Genomic DNA, 23,531 nt, shown 5'->3' with positions numbered 1-23,531 from the left:
CACCTCTCTCCTTATTATGTGTGCCATATATTGTAGCGGATGGGACAAAGAGTGGGGGAGTATATGTAGGTTCCGTCACCCAGATGAGGTGGGCGGGTACACATAAGTTCAGGACTTCAGAGGAGACGCTGTTAGGTTCCCATGCCAATGATAACTGATAAAAGGGCTGGGGTGATTGAGCTGCTCCATCCTACTGAAGAAGCTATCCTATTGGCGACACGTGTAAAGCAGGGAGGAGCCCAGCCCTGAAACGTTACGTGATCACTGAGAACCTGAGTGCTGTGGTGAGCTCACGAGCGAGATATTAAGAAATGCTGTTTTTTTATATAACTTCTTGTAAGTGAAATTTTATGGGAGTATTTTACTAAATTATTTATGCAGAGAGCACTATGCAGTTGCCTTTCAATTTCATGCAGCCAATGTGAAAAGGTTTTGAGAGAGGAAAACCATATCCAAGGATAAAAGAGGAGATATACATCCCTGAGGGATTGGCTGGAGTTGTAATAAAGAAAAGCCTGTGATTAATAGGAGTGAGGGGAGAGCACATTTAACCTCCCTGGCGGTATGATTATTTCAGATTTTTGGTGCTGAAAGCGGTATCATTATTTTGCACAGAAATTTGGCGTTTTATATTGTAGGCCTGTAATTCTTAGGAATAATTCACTTAAATCTGTCCAAACCAGAGTCTAGTAGACATCGCGGGTATGATAAAGTTTGAAACACGAAATCATAAATTATAATATAATAAATAATTATAACAAATAATAATATAATAATAATAAAAATTATTCAATAATGTAATCAAATCAAAAACACTGAAATTTGCTCAGTTGCAGAATTGTCGCTTTCGTTACTTTCAGTGTTTGATGACGGATTTTCCCACAAATCACTATCACTCAATTCTGCAAGTGATTCTAATTTATCACTGTTTTATAGCTGGTCTAAAGCCACTTTTGATGTAAAGGGACAGTTTTGGTTGCTATGGACAATCTCCAGTTTCCAGGCAGAAAGAACAGTTTTTATAATATAAAACTGCATGCAGGACACTGGGCAGACCACTAGGGACAAAGGGGATGTGTAATTATTTGATACAGTACTGTAATCTGTAAGATTACAGTATACTGTATCTATACTGTGTGTTCCACTTTTTGAATTTGCCACCGAACTCCATCCCCGTGCGTCGCAACGCTCACAGAGAACGGAGCTCGGCACTATGAATCGAGCGAGACATGGTGGCTCGCCGATCACAGCGGAGAGACATTGCAGGATCCAGGGGACAAAGTAAGTAAACTCTTCCTGGATCCTGCGATGCGATCCCGAGTCTGGCTAGGGGATACCGCTTTTGGTATTGAAAAATCCACCCCGAGCCAGACTCGGGAATACCGCCAGGGGGGTTAACCTGGGGGTGGAAACCAGGTGAATTGTGCTTTATATGAGAAGGTTGTTGAGGAGCACAGCGGTGAATAATTACACATTACAAAGACTTTGATTAAACGTTTATTTTATTGTACTTTTCAATTTTTGTTTTATTAAGTCACAGATACATTTAGTGTGATGCATTGTATGCACATGGGAGCTGATTGTATGAGAATAGTGCTGCACTATATATATATATATATATATATATATATATATATATATATATATATGCAACATTTAATAATACAGATTCCTTTGAGATCATATTTTTTTACTATGACTTTGTTCTAGACATGCTTACCCAGAGCAGTGGCTCCTACGACACAGGCCTGGGCAGCGACCCGTGTATGAATCAGGTGAACAGACATCTTAATGTTGCCCCTTTCCTTCAGACGGTAAAGGCCATAAGCTACTATGACGAAAAAGCCAGCCAGGCCTGTAGAATAGAAGAATCAATGAACAGGTTACTGACATGGTTTTATTAAGGTAGAACTATAGGCAAAACTATTTTTTTTTTCATTTTGTATAGAGCACGGGAAGGTTATTTATAACCCCTGTTTATTTTTTTTTATTTTTTTACTATCTGTGTCCTATTGCGGAGATTTCCCTTTACTTCCTGTCCCATAGCCAATCAGGAAGTGAGAGGAAATCCCTGCAATTTAAGGGAATCCCTTAGGGACTCCTAGGACACCAGAACTAGTGTCCCGAACGGAAGGCTTTTCTGTGGACAACCCAAAATTTGGGATTTTCTTTTTACTTTAATTTTTAGTGATAATGGTAAACAGGACAAATAGAGAGGGTGGATCTTCTTAAAGCGGACCTTTAGTCACTTTTTCAACAGATGCACAGGCCGCAATAAAATTGGCAAGCGTTCTAATCCCTCTGCACTCTATCCAAAACTAAAGAAAAATAGTTTTGCCTTTAGTTATACTTTAAAGCGGTTGTATACCCGCTGACAATGCGCGCGGCAGATTTCTTTCCCGGCAAGGTCAGTTGCCGGGCCTTCAGCCGAGAATCCCCTGTGCGCATGCGCCGCTGCAGTCAGCGGCTCATAGCAAGGGGAATTAGGAGATATTTTTTTTCCCTACAGGTAAGCCTTATTATAGGCTTACCTGTAGGTAAAATTTAAAAATAAGAGTATACAACCACTTAAGACCCCTTTCACACTGGGGTGGGGGGGGGGCGTTAGTGGTAAAGCACTACTAGTTTTAGAGGCGCTTTTCGGCCACTAGCAGGGCCCTTTTAACCCCCCCCACTAGCGGCCGAATAAAGGGTTAACAGCGCTCGTGTTGCGGCACTACCGAAGTGCTTTGCAGGTGCTTCGGCAGCGCTGCCCATTCATTTCAATGGGCAGGGGCGGTGTATACAGCGCTTCCGCACTGCCCCAAAGATGCTGCTTGCAGGACTTTTTTCCCCGTCCTGCAAGCGCATCGCCCCCAGTGTGAAAGCACTCGGCTTTCACACTGGGGAGGCGCTTTTCAGGTGCTATTTTTAGCGCCAAAGCACCTGAAAAGCGCCCCAGTGTGAAAGGGGTCTAAATAATGCAAGTATTTTCATTGGTTCAAAAATATTGCACAGTGGATGTATAGCACTATTGCAAATCCAGTAGAAGGTTACAGTAGTCCCCCCATACATGTCTTTTGACATGAATTTTATAGCTGTTTGCCTGGAGTTTCACTTTAAATGCACCAATGATTAGTTGTTATTAATGTAGGAGTATAATAGAATACAATTCTTGTGGGTTATTTACAAAAGGCAAATCCACTTTGCACTACAAGTGCAAACTACAAGTGCAAAGTGCACTTGAAATTGCACTGAAAGTGCACTTGGAAGTGCAGTCGCTGCAGATTCGAGGGGGACATGCAAGGAAAATAAAAGAACCACATTTTAGCTTGCACATGATTGGATGATAAATCGGCAGAGCTTCCCCTCATTTCAGATCTACCCCTCAGATTTACAGTGACTGCACTTTCAATGCAATTTCAAGTGCACTTTGCATTGCATTAACCACTTCAGCCCTGGAAGATTTGGCTGCTCAGTGACCAGGCTATTTTTTGCGATACGGCACTGCGTCGCTTTAACTGACAATTGCGCAGTCGTGCGACGCTGTACCCAAACAAAATTGATGTCCTTTTTTTCCCACAAGTAGAGCTTTCTTTTAGTGGCATTTGATCACCTCTGCGGTTTTTATTTTTTGTGTTATAAACAAAAAAAGAGCGACAATTTTGAAAAAAACACAATAGGGGTTATTTACTAAAGGAAAATCCACTTTGCACTGCAAGTGCACCTGGAAGTAAAGTCGCTGTAGATCCGAGGGGGACATGCAAGGAAAATAAAAAACAGCATTTTAGCTTGTACATGATTGGATGATAAAATCAGCAGAGCTTCCACTCATTTCAGATCTACCCCTTAGATTTAGAGCGACTGCACTTTCAAGTGCACTTGCAATGCAACGTGGATTTGCCTTCCGTAAATAACCCCCAATATTTTGTACTTTTTGCTATAATAAATATCCCCAATCTTTTTAAAAAAAGCTAATTTTGTCTCAGTTTAGGCCGATATGTATTCTTCTACATATTTTTGGTAATTAAACTCGCAATAAGCATATATTGATTGTTTTGCGCAAAAGTTTTAGCGTCAACAAAATAGGGGATATATTTATGGCATTTTTATTATTTTATTTTGTTTACTAGTAATGGCGGCGATCTGCGATTTTTATCGGGACTGCAACATTATGGCGGACACTTTTGACACATTTTTTAAACCATTGACAATTATACAGCAATCAGTGCTAAAAAAATGCACTGATTACTGTGTAAATGTCACTGGCAGTGAAGGGGTTAACACTAGGAAGTGATCAAGGGGTTAACTGTGTTCCCTGACTGTGTGTTCTAACTGTGGGGGGAGGGGACTGACCAAAGGAGATGACAGATCATGGTTCCTAGCTATTAGGAACTCAAGATTTGCCTCTCCTCTCCTTACAGAACAGGGATTTGTGTGTTTACACACATACACACACACGTCCCTGTTCTGCCTCTCGCGCCCGCGATCGCACAAAGCCGGCGGTCATCGCAACCGCCAGCCACGAGCATCGGCACCCCCGCAATGCAGCGGGCGTGCGCCTGCTATCCCACTTAAAAGAGCCGACGTACAGCTACGACGGTTCGCGGGATCATGCCGACCTGCCGCAGTATAATGACAGTGGCTGCAACTTCCTGTTTCTTGTCTGGTAACAAGACTATGCTTATGACATCATGCACAGCTCTCTCTCACTCTCATGAGAGTTTGCCAGGAAGGGAGGGAGGATGAGTCATAAGAGGGCCAATGAGAGCTGCAGAGCTGGAGGTGTGGCTCTGTGTGTCTGTGTAAATCAAGGAAGTGAACAGGCAGCCGCTTCAGCTGCCCACAGTTAAAATGGATGCAGCCAGACTTAGTGGAGGGAGATTTCTTCAGCATATTTGGCAAGTACAGAATCACAGTATATATAAAATAATATGCAAAGTGGTTGGAGGGAAGCTTCAGAATGGCAAAGATGTTTTTATTACAAATTAAGTGAGCAGACTGCAGTTCCTCTTTAAAGTTAAAAAAACCTTCTGTGTGTAGCAACCACCCCCAGCACCCTCTAATTACTTACCTGAGCCTCATCTTTCTCCAGCGATGTCCATGAATGTCTAAGCCATCCAGGACACTCCTCCTGATTGGCTGAGACACAGCAGCGGCGCCATTGGCTCCTGCGGTTGTCAATCAAAGTCAGCTAGCCAATCAGGGGAGAGAGGCGGCGGGGCTGGGTCAGGGCTCCATGTCTGAATAGATACAGGGAGCTGTGACACGGCTTGGGTGCCCCCATTGGAAGCGGTTGGCTGTAGGGGCACTCGACAGGAGGGAGGGGCCAGGAGTAGCAAAGAGGGACCCGAGAAGAGGAGGATCCAGGCTGCTCTGTGCAAAACCAACTGCACAGAGGAGGTAAGTATAACATGTTTGTTTTTTTTAAATGAGACTTTACAATCACTTTAAAGTGGTGTTCCGCCAAAAAAAAACAAACTGAAAAGCCAGCAGCTACACATACTGCAGCTGCTGGCTTTTAACAATGGGACACTTACCTGTCCTGGAGTCCAGCGACAGCTATCCATCAGCTGTCAGGTGCTGCCGCCGCCATTGCGGGTAAGGGTACCTGGTAGTGTAGCCTTATGGCTTCACGCCGGGAACACTACTGCGCATGCACGAGGCCCCGCTCCTCTCTCCTACTGGCCCGGCGACAGGGAGAGGAGGAGGGAGCCCCGCGGTGATGTCATGGGCCGCGGCGTGGACTCCAAGAAGTGGGAACAGGATACCTGTCAAAGACAGGTATCCTGTCCCCCCTCTCCCCCAAAAGGTGCCAATTGTGGCACCAGAGGGGGAGAGAAAACAAAAGAGCGGAAGTTCCACTTTTGGGTGGAACTCCGCTTTAAGCAATTCATCTTCCTAACATCACCAGACTTCCACCACCCATCTGATTGGACAATAAATCAGCAATCTTGAAAGGGAGCTAACCAAGAAAGAATCAAGGCTCTGTTCATTGCTGGGAAGTTGAAGGAAAAATAGTACTCCTAGGTATGGAGGAGCATGTGACTTGTTCTATGTGACAAAGCTGGCCAAGTATCCAATTTTAGGATGTTAAAGTGATCCTGTCACCACAATGTCACTTGTAAAGTAAATATAGCCTTTAAAAGAAGAACATCTGTACAGTGGAACCTTGGATTACGAGTATAATCCGTTCCAGGAGAAAGCTTGTAATCCAAAGCACTCGCATATCAAAGCGAGTTTCCCCATAGAAGTCAATGGAAACGAAGATAATTAGTTCCGCATTGACTTATATTGCATGCAATAATGTGACCAGAGGTGGGGGGGGGGTGCCAGAGAGTCTCGAAAATACTCGGGGACAGCTTGGCTGAACTCGGAAACAATCGGGAACTGAGTATTTCCGAGTATTTTCGAATGGCTCCGAACCGTTCCGAGTGTCACCGGCGCCCCCGCACCTCTGGCCAAATGCGGTACTGCACACCCCATTAGCTTGAATTCTGCTCGTTTTGCAAGACAACACTCGCAAACCGAGTCAGAATTTTTTTTAAAAAAGTTGCTTGTCTTTCAAAACGCTCATTAACCACGTTACTCGTAAACCAAGGTTCCACTGTACTTACCTTTTTGGTGGCCTGTGTCCTCAAACTTAACACATTTGCTGCTCCTCGGCCACTGCGGGTATTTAACACTTTGGATGGGTCCTGTGTTGGCATACTACAAGAAATACAGCATGCTGTAGGGGAAAGAGGTATTTACACACCTGGAAGTGTGGAATACATAGAGCAGCTGGGAAGCAGAACAGTGCCAAAGTTTAGAGACAGGGGTCCCCAGAAAGCTAAGTGTAAATGCTCATTTTATAGGCTGGGTTTTGTCTTTAACCACTTGCCGACCGCCTAACGCACATATACGGCGGCAGAATGGCACGGGCAGGCAGAATCACGTACCTGTACGTGATCTGCCTCCCGCGGGCGGGGGGTCCGATCGGACCCCCCCCGGTGCCAGCGGCGGTCGGCATTTGACTGGGAGCGTCGGGAGGCGAGGGGGAGACCATCCGATCGTGGCCCCCCCCTCGCGATCGCTCCCAGCCAATTGGAATCCTCCCCTGCCTGTGTGTAGTTTCACACAGGCAGAGGATGTGATGTCATCTCTCCTCGGCTTGGCAGTTATCGTCCCAGCGCCGAGGAGAGAAGACATGTAAGTGCACAACACACACACACACACAGTAGAACATGCCAGGCATACTTTACACCCCCGATCCCCCCCCCCGATCGCCCCCCGATCCCCCCCCAATCACCCCCCCCCCTGTCACAAACTGACAGCAAGCAGAATTTTTTTTTTTTTCTGATTACTGCATGGTGTCAGTTTGTGACAGTTACAGTGTTAGGGCAGTGAGTGTTAGGCCCCCTTTAGGTCTAGGGTACCCCCCTAACCCCCCCTAATAAAGTTTTAACCCCTTGATCACCCCCTGTCACCAGTGTCACTAAGCGATCATTTTTCTGATCGCTGTATTAGTGTCGCTGGTGACGCTAGTTAGGGAGGTAAATATTTAGGTTCGTCGTCAGCGTTTTATAGCGACAGGGACCCCCATATACTACCTAATAAATGTTTTAACCCCTTGATTGCCCCCTAGTTAACCCTTTCACCACTGATCACCGTATAACCGTTACGGGTGACGCTGGTTAGTTCGTTTATTTTTTATAGTGTCAGGGCACCCGCCGTTTATTACCGAATAAAGGTTTAGCCCCCTGATCGCCCGGCGGTGATATGCGTCGCCCCAGGCAGCGTCAGATTAGCGCCAGTACCGCTAACACCCACGCACGCAGCATACGCCTCCCTTAGTGGTATAGTATCTGTACGGATCAATATCTGATCCGATCAGATCTATACTAGTGTCCCCAGCAGTTTAGGGTTCCCAAAAACGCAGTGTTAGCGGGATCAGCCCAGATACCCGCTAGCACCTGCGTTTTTCCCCTCTGCCCGGCCCAGCCCACCCAAGTGCAGTATCGATCGATCACTGTCACTTACAAAACACTAAACGCATAACTGCAGCGTTCACAGAGTCAGGCCTGATCCCTGCGATCGCTAACAGTTTTCTTGGTAGCGTTTTGGTGAACTGGCAAGCACCAGCCCCAGGCAGCGTCAGGTTAGTGCCAGTACCGCTAACACCCACGCACGCAGCGTACACCTCCCTTAGTGGTATAGTATCTGAACGGATCAATATCTGATCCGATCAGATCTATACTAGCGTCCCCAGCAGTTTAGGGTTCCCAAACACGCAGTGTTAGCGGGATCAGCCCAGATACCTGCTAGCACCTGCGTTTTGCCCCTCCGCCCGGCCCAGCCCACCCAAGTGCAGTATCGATCGATCACTGTCACTTACAAAACACTAAACGCATAACTGCAGCGTTCGCAGAGTCAGGCCTGATCCCTGCGATCACTAACAGTTTTTTTGGTAGCGTTTTGGTGAACTGGCAAGCACCAGCGGCCTAGTACACCCCGGTCGTAGTCAAACCAGCACTGCAGTAACACTTGGTGACGTGGCGAGTCCCATAAGTGCAGTTCAAGCTGGTGAGGTGGCAAGCACAAGTAGTGTCCCACTGCCACCAAAAAGACAAACACAGGCCCGTCGTGCCCATAGTGCCCTTCCTGCTGCATTCGCCAATCCTAATTGGGAACCCACCACTTCTGCAGCACCCGTACTTCCCCCATTGACATCCCCAACCAAATGCAGTCGGCTGCATGAGAGGCATTTTCTTTATGTCCTCCCGAGTACCCCTACCCAACAAACCCCCCCAAAAAAGATGTCGTGTCTGCAGCAAGCGCGGATATAGGCGTGACACCCACTATTATTGTCCCTCCTGTCCTGACAATCCTGGTCTTTGCATTGGTGAATGTTTTGAACGCTACCATTCACTAGTTGAGTATTAGCGTAGGGTACAGCATTGCACAGACTAGGCACACTTTCACAGGGTCTCCCAAGATGCCATCGCATTTTGAGAGACCCGAACCTGGAACCGGTTACAGTTATAAAAGTTAGTTACAAAAAAAAGTGTAAAAAAAAAAAAAAAACACAAAAATATAAAATAAAAAAAAAATAGTTGTCGTTTTATTGTTCTCTCTCTCTCTATTCTCTCTCTCTATTGTTCTGCTCTTTTTTACTGTATTCTATTCTGCAATGTTTTATTGTTATTATGTTTTATCATGCTTGTTTTTCAGGTATGCAATTTTTTATACCTTACCGTTTACTGTGCTTTATTGTTGACCATTTTTTTGTCTTCAGGTACGCCATTCACGACTTTGAGTGGTTATACCAGAATGATGCCTGCAGGTTTAGGTATCATCTTGGTATCATTCTTTTCAGCTAGCGATCGGCTTTCATGTAAAAGCAATCCTAGCAGCTAATTAGCCTCTAGACTGCTTTTACAAGCAGTGGGAGGGAATGCCCCCCCCCCACGTCTTCCGTGTTTTTCTCTGGCTCTCCTGTCTAAACAGGGAACCTGAGAATGCAGCCGGTGATTCAGCCAGCTGACCATAGAGCTGATCAGAGACCAGCGTGGCTCCAAACATCTCTATGGCCTAAGAAACCGGAAGCTACGAGCATTTTATGACTTAGATTTCGCCGGATGTAAACAGCGCCATTGGGAAATTGGGAAAGCATTTTATCACACCGATCTTGGTGTGGTCAGATGCTTTGAGAGCAGAGGAGAAATCTAGGGTCTAATAGACCCCAATTTTTGCAAAAAAGAGTACCTGTCACTACCTATTGCTATGATAGGGGATATTTACATTCCCTGAGATAACAATAAAAATTATTTAAAAAAAAAAAATGAAAGGAACAGTTTAAAAATAAGATAAAAAATAATAATAATAAAGAAAAAAAAAAAAAAAAAAAAGCACCCCTGTCCCCCCTGCTCTCGCGCTAAGGCGAACGCAAGCGTCGGTCTGGCGTCAAATGTAAACAGCAATTGCACCATGCATGTGAGGTGTCACCGCGAACGTCAGATCGAGGGCAGTAATTTTAGCAGTAGACCTCCTCTGTAAATCTAAAGTGGTAACCTGTAAAGGCTTTTAAAAATGTATTTAGTTTGTCGCCACTGCACGTTTGTGCGCAATTTTAAAGCATGTCATGTTTGGTATCCATGTACTCGGCCTAAGATCATCTTTTTTATTTCATCAAACATTTGGGCAATATAGTGTGTTTTAGTGCATTAAAATTTAAAAAAGTGTGTTTTTTCCCCAAAAAATGCGTTTGAAAAATCGCTGCGCAAATACTGTGTGAAAAAAAAAAATGAAACACCCACCATTTTAATCTGTAGGGCATTTGCTTTAAAAAAATATATAATGTTTGGGGGTTCAAAGTAATTTTCTTGCAAAAAAAAATTATTTTTTTATGTAATCAAAAAGTGTCAGAAAGGGCTTTGTCTTCAAGTGGTTAGAAGAGTGGGTGATGTGTGACATAAGCTTCTAGATGTTGTGCATAAAATGCCAGGACAGTTCAAAACCCCCCCAAATGACCCCATTTTGGAAAGTAGACACCCCAAGCTATTTGCTGAGAGGCATGTCGAGTCCATGGAATATTTTATATTGTGACACAAGTTGCGGGAAAGAGACAATTTTTTATTTTTTTTATTTTTTTTTGCGCAAAGTTGTCACAAAATGATATATTGCTCAAACATGCCATGGGAATATGTGAAATTACACCCCAAAATGCATTCTGTTGCTTCTCCTGAGTACGGGGATACCACATGTGTGAGACTTTTTGGGAGCCTAGCCGCGTACGGGACCCCGAAAACCAAGCACCGCCTTCAGGCTTTCTAAGGCCGTAAATTTTTGATTTCACTCTTCACTGCCTATCACAGTCTCGGAGACCATGGAATGCCCAGGTGGCAAAAAACCCCCCCAAATGACCCCATTTTGGAAAGTAGACACCCCAAGCTATTTGCTGAGAGGTATAGTGAGTATTTTGCAGACCTCACTTTTTGTCACAAAGTTTTGAAAATTGAAAAAAGAAAAAAATTTTTTTTTCTCGTCTTTCTTTATTTTCAAAAACAAATGAGAGCTGCAAAATACTCACCATGCCTCTCAGCAAATAGCTTGGGGTGTCTACTTTCCAAAATGGGGTCATTTGGGGGGGTTTGTGCCACCTGGGCATTCCATGGCCTCCGAAACTGTGATAGGTAGTGAGGAGTAAAATCAAAAATGTACGCCCTTAGAAATCCTGAAGGCAGTGATTGGTTTTCGGGGCCCCGTACGCGGCTAGGCTCTCAAAAAGTCCCACACATGTGGTATCCCCATACTCAGGAGAAGCAGCTAAATGTATTTTGGGGTGCAATTCCACATATGCCCATGGCCTGTGTGAGCAATATATCATTTAGTGACAACTTTTTGTAATTTTTTTTTTTGTCATTATTCAATCACTTGGGACAAAAAAAATAAATATTCAATGGGCTCAACATGCCTCTCAGCAAATTCCTTGGGGTGTCTACTTTCCAAAATGGGGTCATTTGTGGGGGTTTTGTACTGCCCTGCCATTTTAGCACCTCAAGAAACGACATAGGCAGTCATAAATTAAAGGCTGTGTAAATTCCAGAAAAATGTACCCTAGTTTGTAGGCGCTATAACTTTTGCGCAAACCAATAAATATACACTTATTGACATTTTTTCTACCAAAGACATGTGGCCGAATACATTTTGGCCTAAATGTATGACTAAAATTGAGTTTATTGGATTTTTTTTAGAACAAAAAGTAGAAAATATCATTTTTTTTCAAAATTTTCGGTCTTTTTCCGTGTATAGCGCAAAAAATAAAAACGGCAGAGGTGATCAAATACCATCAAAAGAAAGCTCTATTTGTGGGAAGAAAAGGACGCAAATTTCGTTTGGGTACAGCATTGCATGACCGCGCAATTAGCAGTTAAAGCGACGCAGTGCCGAATTGTAAAAAGTGCTCTGGTCAGGAAGGGGGTAAAACCTTCCGGGGCTGAAGTGGTTAAGGAACCGGTTGTTTTAAGCTCACTTTAACTTTGAGTTGGATAAGATTATAATGGAGAGGTATAGTTAAGAGTGAAAATAGACCTGAGCAATTACCCCCACCGGCCCAGTCAGGCTGCTCTCAACTTTAAAATCACAGCAGGAACTCTTAAACGCTTTTCAAAGAGCAGAAGTGGCCTCCTCTAGATCCAACCAGCCCACGGCTTGGATTCTTCTAATTCTTAAACCAGGGTGGTTCTGAGTGAGGTAGAGTCCTCATTGGCTATGCTGAGGGGGCTCAGACAGCCTCTTATGCAAATGTATACCCCAGCACTGTGCCAGGCAGCCTTCTCTGAATATCCACACAATTACCCAGTCAGCAATATTATCGGGGAATTAGGACAAAATGGATGAGCCCCTGCCAGATTGCTATGAATGCAGCCAGTGTGCTCTGTCGCTAATGATTTTCCTATGGCAATATTGCTTACTGGCCAAAAAAAGTGGTATTCTTTATAACGGACAACAAGCTTTGATGCCTTTTTAGTCATTTCGGAATAATTTACTGAAAACAATAGAAAATGAATATAATGTGCTTAGGATAAACATAGATCTAAAAGCAGAAAAAAAATGAAGACCCCCAAAATATAAAAAAAATAAAATAACAAAATAAATAAAGGATAAATGGGTCAGACTTGATGCATCACATAGTCTTATTCTGCCGTCAACCTATTCGTTTACCATAAAGCACTCGTGGGCTTGTGCTGTGGGCGGAAAGAACGGGGGGTTGCAAAATACAGTGTTAACAGTTTTTAAAGAGGACCCAGCATCATACAGTATCTCACAAAAGTAAGTACACCCCTCACATTTTTGTAAATATTTTATTTTATCTTTTTATACGACAACACTGAAGAAATGACACTTTGCTACAATGTAAAGTAGTGAGTGTACAGCTTGTATAACAGTGTAAATTTGCTGTCCTCTCAAAATAACTCAACACACAGCCATTAATGTCTAAACCGCTGGCAACAAAAGTGAGTACACCCCTAAGTGAAAATGTCCAAGTTGGGCTCAATTAGCCATTTTCCCACCTCCGGTGTCATGTGACTCGTTAGTGTTACAAGGTCTCAGGTGTGAATGAGCAGGTGTGTTAAATTTGGTGTTATCGCTCTCACTCTCTCATACTGGTCACTGGAAGTTCAACATGGCACCTCATGGCAAAGAACTCTGAGAATCTGAAAAAAAGAATTGTTTGTCTACATAGGACAGTATTCCAACATAACGACCTCAAAACACACCTCCAAGACGACCACTGCCTTGCTAAAGAAGCTGAGGGTAAAGGTGATGGACCAGCCAAGCATGTCTTCAGACCTAAACCATATTGAGCATCTGTGGGGCGTCCTCAAACAGAAGGTGGAGGAGCGCAAGGTCTCTAACATCCACCAGCTCAGTGATGTCATCATGGAGGAGTGGAAGAGGACTTCAGTGGCAACCTGTGAAGCCCTTGTGAACTCCATGCCCAAGAGGGTTAAGGCAGTGCTGGAAAATAATGATGGCCACACAAAATATTGACACTTTGGGCCCAGTTTGGACATTTTCACTTAGGGGTGTACTCACTTTTGTTGCCAGCGGTTTATACATTAATGACTGTGTGTTGAGTTATTTTGAGGGGACAACAAATTTACACTGTTATACAAGCTGTACACTCACTACTTTACATTGTAGAAAAGTGTCATTTCTTCAGTGTTGTCACATGAAAAGATATGATAAAATATCTACAAACATGTGAGGGGTGTACTCACTTTTGTGAGATATTGTATATGTTTTTTCAGGTAAAGTACATTGTAAGTGCAAAAAAAAAAAAATGTAAGTGCAGCAATTCCAGATATTTATTATCACTTAGGACTAGTGACACTTGCTTCAAAACATGGCTTTGGACACGCTTTGTTAAAGCTCTCTGAACACAAGTCAAAGCCCCAGTGACTAAATAAAATTGTTAGCTTACAGTCCTGTTTACACCTGCTTTTGCTTTGCTTTGCTTTGCTCTGGCTTTGCTTCAAAAATGATACCCCATGTCACTTTAGTGGTGCTTGAAAGGGTCCTCAAAGCCTCCATAGAAGTCTATGGCAAAGCTCGCTTGAAGCACCTGCAGCTTTGGAGAGGCTTTAATTCAGCTTTAGCTTCGCTTTGTTTTGAAGAAATTGCATGTATGAGATATCAACACATACAGAGGGCATCTGCCAAGCTTCATTAAAGCTTCATAAAAGCATCATCGAAGCACCGCCGAAGCATCACAGAAGTATCAAAAACACATAAAAAAAGTGTGTTGAATCGGTAGGCGCTTCAACGTGTGTTGAAGTCAAAGCAAATGTAAATGAGCCTTTACAGAGATCACAGTACTCCCTTTGACAATACCTTCATCTGCTTTTCGCTCTGGGAAGATGGAACCACCTTTGTTCAGGCATCCTTATCTTAGCCCCTGATCATCTGAAACCTCTCACTTTTTCACTTGGTACAATGTTGTAGTCTGATCAGTGGTGAAGAGTAGACTAAGGTTGGCCATACATAGTCGAATTTCGAAATAATTTTCTTTTGAAAATCAGAAATTTTGTGCGTTTTGTGATCCGATGGTGCCATCATTGATTTTGAAATTCGACCAACCAAGCCTTCAATTTCACCTCAAGTTGCTACAGAAAAGAATTTTCGTGGCTGGGAATCTTCTTTTCCTTCCGGGAATCTTCTTTTCTTGCACATGCAAATTTTTTTTTCGATTACATTTCTCGCACGATTCTCCCATCATTGATTAGAAATTCGGCTGTTGCTGCAGCCCGCTAATGGTGGGAAATTCGAACGAAAATTCTTAGCTAAGGTTTTCAAAAGAAAATTCTTTAGAAGTTCGACCCATGTATGGCTTGCCTAAGGAAATGCTTCTTACAGCCTGTAGGCTGCTTACATCATTCTAATATTGGCAAAGCCACTTCACTGGAGGTTACAGGTTGAGGAAACTTTCAAACCAAATTTTCTTACCCTTCTGCCCCCACACTTCCAAACTGAAATAGCCCAACCCCCTATTCCACCTTCCACCCCACCCCCCAAAGCTCCATACCACATTCTCCCCACCAAGGTCTTCTGCAAGGTTTAGACCCTTTGTGCTAACATTCTTCACCCAGTGTCCATGCATGTGCAGTAGACTCCCATAGACTTCTATGGGACTTCTATGGGGCTGGCGGATTGGCTCGCATCTGTCTCTCAGCCCTCTGGAAGTCTATTTTTAAAAAAATGGTATTGATATATATTGTGAAATATCAGGAAATTGTTAATAATGCAGATTGTAAAGTTACCAAACAGTCCATTTTGTTTGCCTTGCCTGGCCACCTCTACATATTCCCAGGTTAAGGGAGCTGTTGAACTTTCTGTGAAAGGTGTGCAGGAGCTGCAGAAATAGAGGACTGAAAGCCAAATAATATGCACCATCTCCTCCTTTCAGGTTCTCGATTGCTGGACTAGACAGTTCGATGCTCTATAGCAGGGGTCAAAGAGCCAGTTTACTGTACTTCAGACTTTAGGGGTGCTGGATTGTGGCCAGCAAGAATATAATTTTTTTCTGGCATCATTGAGAGTAAGCCGTACCCCATCTTTGGTATTAGGGGAAGGAATAGTGCTCCATTGTTGGTGTCAGTGGGAGAAATGGCACCACATTGTTGATATCAATGGGCAAAATGATGCCCCATCGTTGATATCAGTGGGAGAAATGGCGCCCCATTGTTGATATCAATAGGAGAAATGGTGCCCCATTGTTGATATCAGTGGGAGAAAGGGTGCCCCTTTGTTGATATCAATGGGAGAAATGGTGCCCCATTGTTGATATCAGTGGGAGAAAGGGTGCCCCTTTGTTGATATCAATGGGAGAAATGGCACCCCATTATTGATATCAGAGGGAGAAATGGCACCCCATTGTTGACATCAGTGGGAGAAATGGCACCCCATTGTTGATATCAATGGGAGAAATGGCACCCCATTATTGATATCAATGGGAGAAATGGCACCCCATTATTGATATCAGAGGGAGAAATGGCACCCCATTGTTGATATCAATGGGAGAAACGGCGCCCCATTGTTGACATCAGTGGGATAAATGGCGCCCCATTGTTGATATCAGTGGGAGAAATGGCGCCCAATTATTGATATCAGTGGGAGAAATGGTGCCCCATTGTTGATATCAGTGGGAGAAATGGTGCCCCATTGTTGATATCAGTGGGAGAAATGGTGCCCCATTGTTGATATCAATTGGAGAAATGGCGCCCTATTGTTGATATGAGTGGGAGAAAGGGTGCCCCATTGTTGATATCAATAAGAGAAATGGCGCCCCATTGTTGATATCAGCGGATGAAATGGTGCCGCATTGTTGATAACAGTGGGAGAAATGGTGCCCCATTGTTGATATCAGTGGGAGAAATGGTGCCCCATTGTTGATATCAGTGGGAGAAATGGCGCCCCATTGTTGATATCAGTGGGAGAAATGGCGCCCCATTGTTGATATCAGTGGGAGAAATGGCGCCCCATTGTTGATATCAGTGGGAGAAATGGCGCCCCATTGTTGATAACAGTGTGAGAAAGGGTGCCCCATTGTTGATATCAGTGGGAGAAAGAGTGCCCCATTGTTGATATCAATGGGTGAAAGGGTGCCCCATTGTTGATGGTAGAATATTGTCTCATATCAGTGGGATGGTGAGTGCCCCAAGGACCGGATAAAGGCAAGCAAAGGACCACATCTAGAGACCACTGCTCTATAGGTCTAGAATAGAGCATGCTGCTTCCAACAACAAATTCTTTGTGTACGGAGCCTGTACATGGGGTGCCATCATCTAATTCTTGTTCATGAGTTAACCACTTCACTGCCCATTCTCTGCCAGCACTGTGAACATTTCAAATCAGGCTCTTTATGACAGCCTAAAGCCTTTTGTAATGCTGTCAATGGATGCACACATTCCCCGAATCATTATACACGCCTTCTGGTTCCTAATTTGGACTGTCTGGTCCCCTTGCTTAATGCAAAGTTACAGATATGGGTCAAATACAAAAAATATCTTCCTAGAGACAGAATATTGTTGAAGAATGTTCTAGCTTAAAGATCTCATGTATCTATTAAATCTGTGGTGAAATTGGTTGTTTTCAGCACTGAAGGCTTTGGCAGCGTTTAGGTATCAGAGCAGGACTGGCACACCCAATAGTTATGGGTGGCGGGCATTAAAGTATGGTGCTGTAGAGGTTTAATTCAGTGCCAGGGAATAGACTAGAGGTTAGGGTAAGGAATGGATGAAGTATTTGGGTAAGGTTAAGTGATAAGTCATCATTTCATCGGTTATGTTAACCTATTTTTAACTTGGATAGAGTAGAGAATTGTTAAAATCAATGTTTTATTTGAAGCCTGTGTTCCAATTGAGGAGAATTCCCTTCACTTCCTGTCCTGGAGACACAACAGGAAGTAAGAGGAAGTCCAAAGTCAGGGGAAATTCATTATTTATTATTAGAAATATTGGAATGTTTCCCCTCACCTTGTTGTTAAGAACGGTTTAATTTTAGATTCCCAACACTTTCTGTCTTGTAACAATGGACACCGGGACAAATTTAGAAGGTGAGTTGCCATTAGGTAGACACAGATATAGGCAATATCGGCAATGCAAAATTTTACAAAAAAAATAAAATAAAAAATTGGCAAGAGTGCGCCTATACTGATGCATGTTTCCCCTCCCCCCCACTAGCCATTATCACCTGGTACCTGAAAGGTGTGATATACCAGGCTGCCAATGCCTGGTATATCACACAGAAAAAATACAAACATCTGTCATTGGCAGAAGTTTAATGCATGTTTTTTATTATATCTTCAGTTTAGGTAAGGGATCTATCTAACTTTTTGATATACGGTATTTACATTTTAAGTCTTAGGGAGATGGTTAAGTGTTAGCGTCAATGGTAAATGTGGTTAATTATTGGGTGGGAAGTTAAGTGTGTTTTTTTTTTTTTGCAAATTTTTATTTTAATTTAAATCTTGAAATTAACATATGTAGCCAAAAGGAGTGCACAATGTGTTAAAATGCTTACAATTAAAATGAAGAACAAGTGCGGTAGGTATATCGAAAGAACTTCACATCTTAATAAGCCATCATTGTGAGAACAACATGCCCATACACACACTATATTGTCAAAAGTATTGGGACACCTGCCTTCAATATTGAGTTGGCCCACCCTTTGCAGCTATAACAGCTTCAACTCTTCTGGGAAGGCTGTCCACAAGGTTTAGGAGTGTGTCTATGGGAATGTTTGACCATTCTTCCAGAAGAGCACTTGTGAGGTCAAGCACTGGTGTGGACGAGAAGGTCTGGCTCGCAGTCTCCAATCTAATTAATCCCAAAGGTCTTTTATCGGGTTGAGGTCAGGACCAGTCAAGTTCCTCCACCCCAAACTCGCTCATCTATGTCTTTATGGACCTTGCTTTGTGCACTGGTCCAAACCATTTGGCGGAGGGGGGATTATGGTGTGGGGTTGTTTTTCAGGGGTTGGGCTTGGCCCTTTAGTTCCAGTGAAGGGAACTCTTAAGCATACCAAGACATTTTGGACAATTTCATGCTCCAAACTTTGTGGGAACAGTTTGAGGATGGCCCCTTCCTGTTCCAACATGACTGCACACCAGTGCACAAAGCAAGGTCCATAACTTGACTGGCCTGCACAGAATCCTGACCTCAACCTGATAGAACACCATTGGGGTTAATTAGAGTGGAGACTGCGAGCCAGGCCTTCTCGTCCAACATCAGTGCCTGACCTCACAAATGCACTTCTGGAAGAATGGTCAAATATTCCCATAGACACACTCCTAAACCTTGTAGACAGCCTTCCCAGAAGAATTGAAGCTGGTATAGTTGCAAAGGGTGGGCCAACTCCATATTGAACCCCCGCATACACACAGTCGGACTTTTCGACAACAAAGGTCCGATGGTCTTTCTGACGGACTTTCGACGGAGTTACGACGTACTTTCGACTTTCTAACGACCGGACTTGCCCACACACGAACACACCAAAGTCCGACGGATTCGTACATGATGACGTATGACCGGACTAAAATAAAGAAGTTGATAGTCAGTAGCCAATAGCTGCCCTAGCGTCGGTTTTTGTCCGTCGGACTAGCATACAGACGAGTGGATTTTTCGACCGGACTCGAGTCCGTCTGAAAGATTTGAAACATGTTCAAAATCTAAGGTCCGTCAGACCTCGACCGAAAAAGTCTGCTGCAGGTCCGATGAAGCCCACACACAGTCGAATCGTCCGCTGGACTTGGTCCATCGGATCAGTCCGGTCGAAAGGTCCGCTCGTGTGTACACAGCATAAGACTGGGAAGCCATTAAAGTTCATGTGCGTGTAAAGGCCGGTGTCCCAATACTTTTGACAATATAGTGTATTTCCTGTGAGAGAGCGTGGAGGGGCCTGGGCCACCCCTGAACACCCAGGAAGGCTGGAAGCAATTTGTCTACTGTATAGAAACATACAAAAAAAGGGGAAAGTTAAACATTATCTGAAGAATAAGAAAATAGCTGAGAATAGATGGGCCAAAGGACCCACTTAGGACTTGTCCTAAAGTGGAATTTTAGTAAGAAAATTAAGTCCTGCTAGTTGACTTCAGGCTGGCCCCTTTTGCATGTAAAGCATTAAAAATAAGTGCCTATACTGTTTAAAATCCAGTAATGCACTGTCTCACCCTGCTCTGCACATGCTCAGTTGCTCTCCATTTCAAGCACTGCTGAATATATAGAGGCCCATCTGCTTGACAACCTTAAAGCAGAATTAAACCCTCCTATCCTTTACAACAGCCAAAGAGCTGCTTCTGTTTGAACTGCAACTCCCATGGTGCTGCACAGCCATTAGATGGTTTGACAGTTTGGTTGAGGACACAAGCGAAATGACAGCAATCCCAGCATTCCAGGAATGTAACTTGTTTTTATCCATAAAATCGATGGGTTTAGTTCTGCTTTATGATTTACTGCTGTTCAGGGGCTCTGGGCATCAGCAAAATGGTAACCTCCAGCAAGAAGAAACAAGAGCAATGCTGAAAGCAATTTACGGCATACACTCATTTTGGTATAATAATTACTAATGTGTTACCTTTTGTACCACCACCCCCTCCCTTTAGAATGTAAGCTCTACGAGCCGGGCCCTCCTGCACCTTTTGTATTGAACTGTACTGTAATTGTGTTGTCCCCCTTATACATTGTAAAGCGCTGCGTAAACTGTTGGCGCTATATAAATCTCGTATAATAATAATCTCGTATAATAATTTTTTATCAAGTTGTTTTAGGTAAAGTTCAGCTTTACGTTCCACTACCAGTGGTGCTGCAAATCCCATTAAAATGATGGTTCATAAGGCCCCTTTCACACGGGGCTGTCCGTCTACGGACTCCGCTTGCTCAGTGGGGGATCGATCCGCTGATCCCTGACGAGCAGGCGGATGACAGGTCTGTCTCTGCTCACTGTGTAAGGACGGACCTGTCAGATCTCCGCTCTCCTCTATGGGGGACCGCCTGTCCAATTTCATCCGATCCGCCAGACGAATGGAAAATAGGGTTTTCATCCGTCTGGATTCAGCGGATCGGATGTTAGCAGACATGTCACCGCTGACATCCGTCGCTCCATAGACCTGCATGGAGCGTCTGTTCAGGTCCGCCTAAAAACCTGAACTGTCCGCCCCTTGTGAAAGAGCCCTAAATGTGATATTTATTGTAATGCTCGCTTACCCACTGGGACGAGAGGGGACTGCTTCATTTTACGTTGCAATTTGCTGGTGACAGTCTCCTGTTTGTCCGGGACCCACCCATCCCTGTCTGCAGACATGTTGCCACCTTTGTACCAGCCCGTCACATGGTGTTCAACTCCAAACTTTACACTTATCTGCAAAAGAGGAGAAAGTGGAGTTAATGTGGTATAAAATAAAGGGATAACAAAACCCAGAACGTAACAGTAAGGGCTCATTTACACTTGCTTCGGCTTCAACACACATTAACCACTTGCCGACCAGCCGCCGTCATTTTACTGCGGCAGGTCGGCACGATCCCGTGAACCGTTGTAGCTATACCTCGGCTCGCGGGATTGGAATAGCAGGCACGCGGGCGCGCTGGACAGCGGGGGTGCCGATGCTCATGGCCGACACCCGTGATGACCGCCGGCCACGAGCGATTGCGAGCATGAGAGACAGAACAGGGACGTGTGTGTAAACTCACACTTCCCTGTTCTGTTCTGAGAGGAGTGACAGATCGTGAGTTCCTATTCACTAGGAACCACAATCCATCACTTCCTCTAGTCAGTCCCCTCCCCCTTCAGTTAGAAACACACACTAGGGAACACAGTTAACCCCTTCACTGTCAGTGACATTTTTACAGTAATCAATGCATTTTTTATAGCACTGATCGCTGTATAAATGCCAATGGTCCCAAAAATGTGTCAAAAGTGTCCGATGTGTCCGCCATAATGTTGCAGTCCCGATAAAAATCGCAGATCGCCGCCATTACTAGTAAAAAAAAATAATAATAATAAAAATAATATAAATCTATCCCCTATTTTGTAGACGCTATAATTTTTGCGCAAACCAATCAATATAGGCTTATTGCAATTTTTTTTACCAAAAATATGTAGAAGAATACATATCGGCCTAAGCTGAGGGAAAATTTGCTTTTTTAAAAAAAAAAAACGGGGGTATTTATTGTAGCAAAAAGTACAAAATATTGTGTTTTTTTTCAAAATTGTTGCTATTTTTGTTTGCTATTTTTAAATAAAAACCACAGAGGCGATCAAATAGCACCAAAAGAAAGCTCTATTTGGGGAAAAAAAGGACGTCAATTTTGTTTGGATGCACAATTGTCAGTTAAAGCAACGCAGTGCCGAATCGCAAAAAATGGCCCGGTCATTCAGCAGCCAAATCTTCCGGGGCTGAAGTGATTAAAGGCTAGTTTACACTTGCTTTAAAACAAGGCTTCGTAAAAGCTCTCTGAACGCCAGTCAAAGCTCCTGTCACTAAATAAAATGGTTAGCTTACAGTCCTGTGTACACCTTGCTTTTGCTTTGCTTCGGCTTTGCTTCAAAGATTATACCCCATGTAGATTTAGTGGTGTTTCAAAGCATCTTCAAAGCCTCAATAGAAGTCTATGGCAAGGCTCGCTTGAAGCCCCACCGAAGCCCCACCGAAGCACCAAGCAAAAGCAAGGTGTAAACAGGACTGTAAGCTAACCATTTTATTTAGTGACAGGAGCTTTGACTGTCGTTCAGAGAGCTTTAACAAAGCGTGTCCGAAGCGTTGTTTTGAAGCAAGTGTAAACTAGACCTAACTGCCACCTTCAAAGGATCTCCAGGAACACATACCCCATGATATCCAAGAGACCCTTTCCTTAAATCAGGGGTCTCAAACTGGCGGCCCTCCAGCTGTTGCAAAACTACAAGTCCCATGAGGCATTGCAAGGCTGACAGTTACAAGCATGACTTCCACAGGCAGAGGCATGATGGGACTTGTAGTTTCTCAACAGCTGTAGGGCCGCCAGTTTGAGACCCCTGCCTTAAATAGTTTGGAAATAGAGACACATCCGTTAGCTCCAACCACAAAAGCAACAAACTCTATGGGCTCAGTTTACAAAGCTAACATACCAGGATAAGTAACCTTAATTTTTAAAAAAGTGACAGTTATTTTCGGGTAAGTCCAGTGACATTTGAATAGCCTCATGGTTGTAAATAGAGTGGCTTAGACTGGTGTTAAAGCTTTGTAAATTGAGTCTTGTGTGCGTTGAGACAGATGCACGCAAGACTGTTCTAAGGCAACTATAAAGTGTGTGCAGTGCCCAAAAAAAATTAGAAAAAGCAATTTAATATTGCTGGAAAGCAAAGGCAGACATCTGATTGGTCGCTCCATGTCACATTCCTTTTTAGCTTCCATAAATCTGATTTAACGACTTCATTTATCAATCGATCAGGTTCTCCCATAATGAACCGCTGATCATAATAAAGTCAGAACTTCTGTCAGACACTTTGATGATGTCTCTGGACAGCGTCTCAAGAGACTGCTGATGATCATATGTATACATAGATTCCAAACTGGTGCATACAAGACAAGATAAATGTCAGCCAAAAGAATAACATGTACATTAATGGACAGGTTATGTACACACATGGATAATAACCAGGTATAGGTAAACAGGAGACAGATAATGAGTGATACCCACCTATATGAGTGATGCATCGGAGGAGCACACAGGCCTGTCCTCTTTCCAGGTCACTCTGGGAGGAATGGGTTCGGCTCTCACAGAGGTGCTTTATGTACGAGGAGGACTGGGCTGCTTTCCATGGAGAGCCTGGGAAGAATAGCCTGGGTCGCTGGATGACCTCCTATCACACACATGAAAAGAAAGAGGGAATTCAAGTTGGCAAACACCTCATATCCCGACCTAAAGGCACCCTCTAGACCTGACAGCGGGAGGTTAAAGATGAGCCGCTTATCTTCATTTGTACACTAAAAAAAAAAGTTCTTCCATCTGCGAGACTGTCTTCATTTCTACACA

The 23,531-nt window shown here is 43.8% G+C and overlaps 1 protein-coding gene across 1 annotated transcript in view; it reads right to left on the bottom strand.

The window, feature by feature from the left end:
* HIGD1B (HIG1 hypoxia inducible domain family member 1B) overlaps positions 1–23,324 on the bottom strand; it is a 32,868-nt gene extending 9,544 nt beyond the window's left edge. Inside the window, exons 1-3 of the mRNA XM_073607722.1 lie at positions 23,196–23,324; positions 20,727–20,880; positions 1,721–1,855 (exon numbers count right to left, since the gene is read on the bottom strand). Of these exons, the coding sequence (XP_073463823.1) occupies positions 1,721–1,855; positions 20,727–20,823 (232 nt within the window). The 5' untranslated portion in view covers positions 20,824–20,880; positions 23,196–23,324. The remainder of the gene's footprint in view (positions 1–1,720; positions 1,856–20,726; positions 20,881–23,195) is intronic.
* Between the last annotated feature and the right edge of the window lie 207 nt (positions 23,325–23,531).

Source organism: Aquarana catesbeiana, linkage group LG12 (assembly GCF_042186555.1).
Source record: "Aquarana catesbeiana isolate 2022-GZ linkage group LG12, ASM4218655v1, whole genome shotgun sequence".
Taxonomy (NCBI): domain Eukaryota; kingdom Metazoa; phylum Chordata; class Amphibia; order Anura; family Ranidae; genus Aquarana; species Aquarana catesbeiana.
This window is presented reverse-complemented; position numbering and strand designations above follow the sequence as displayed.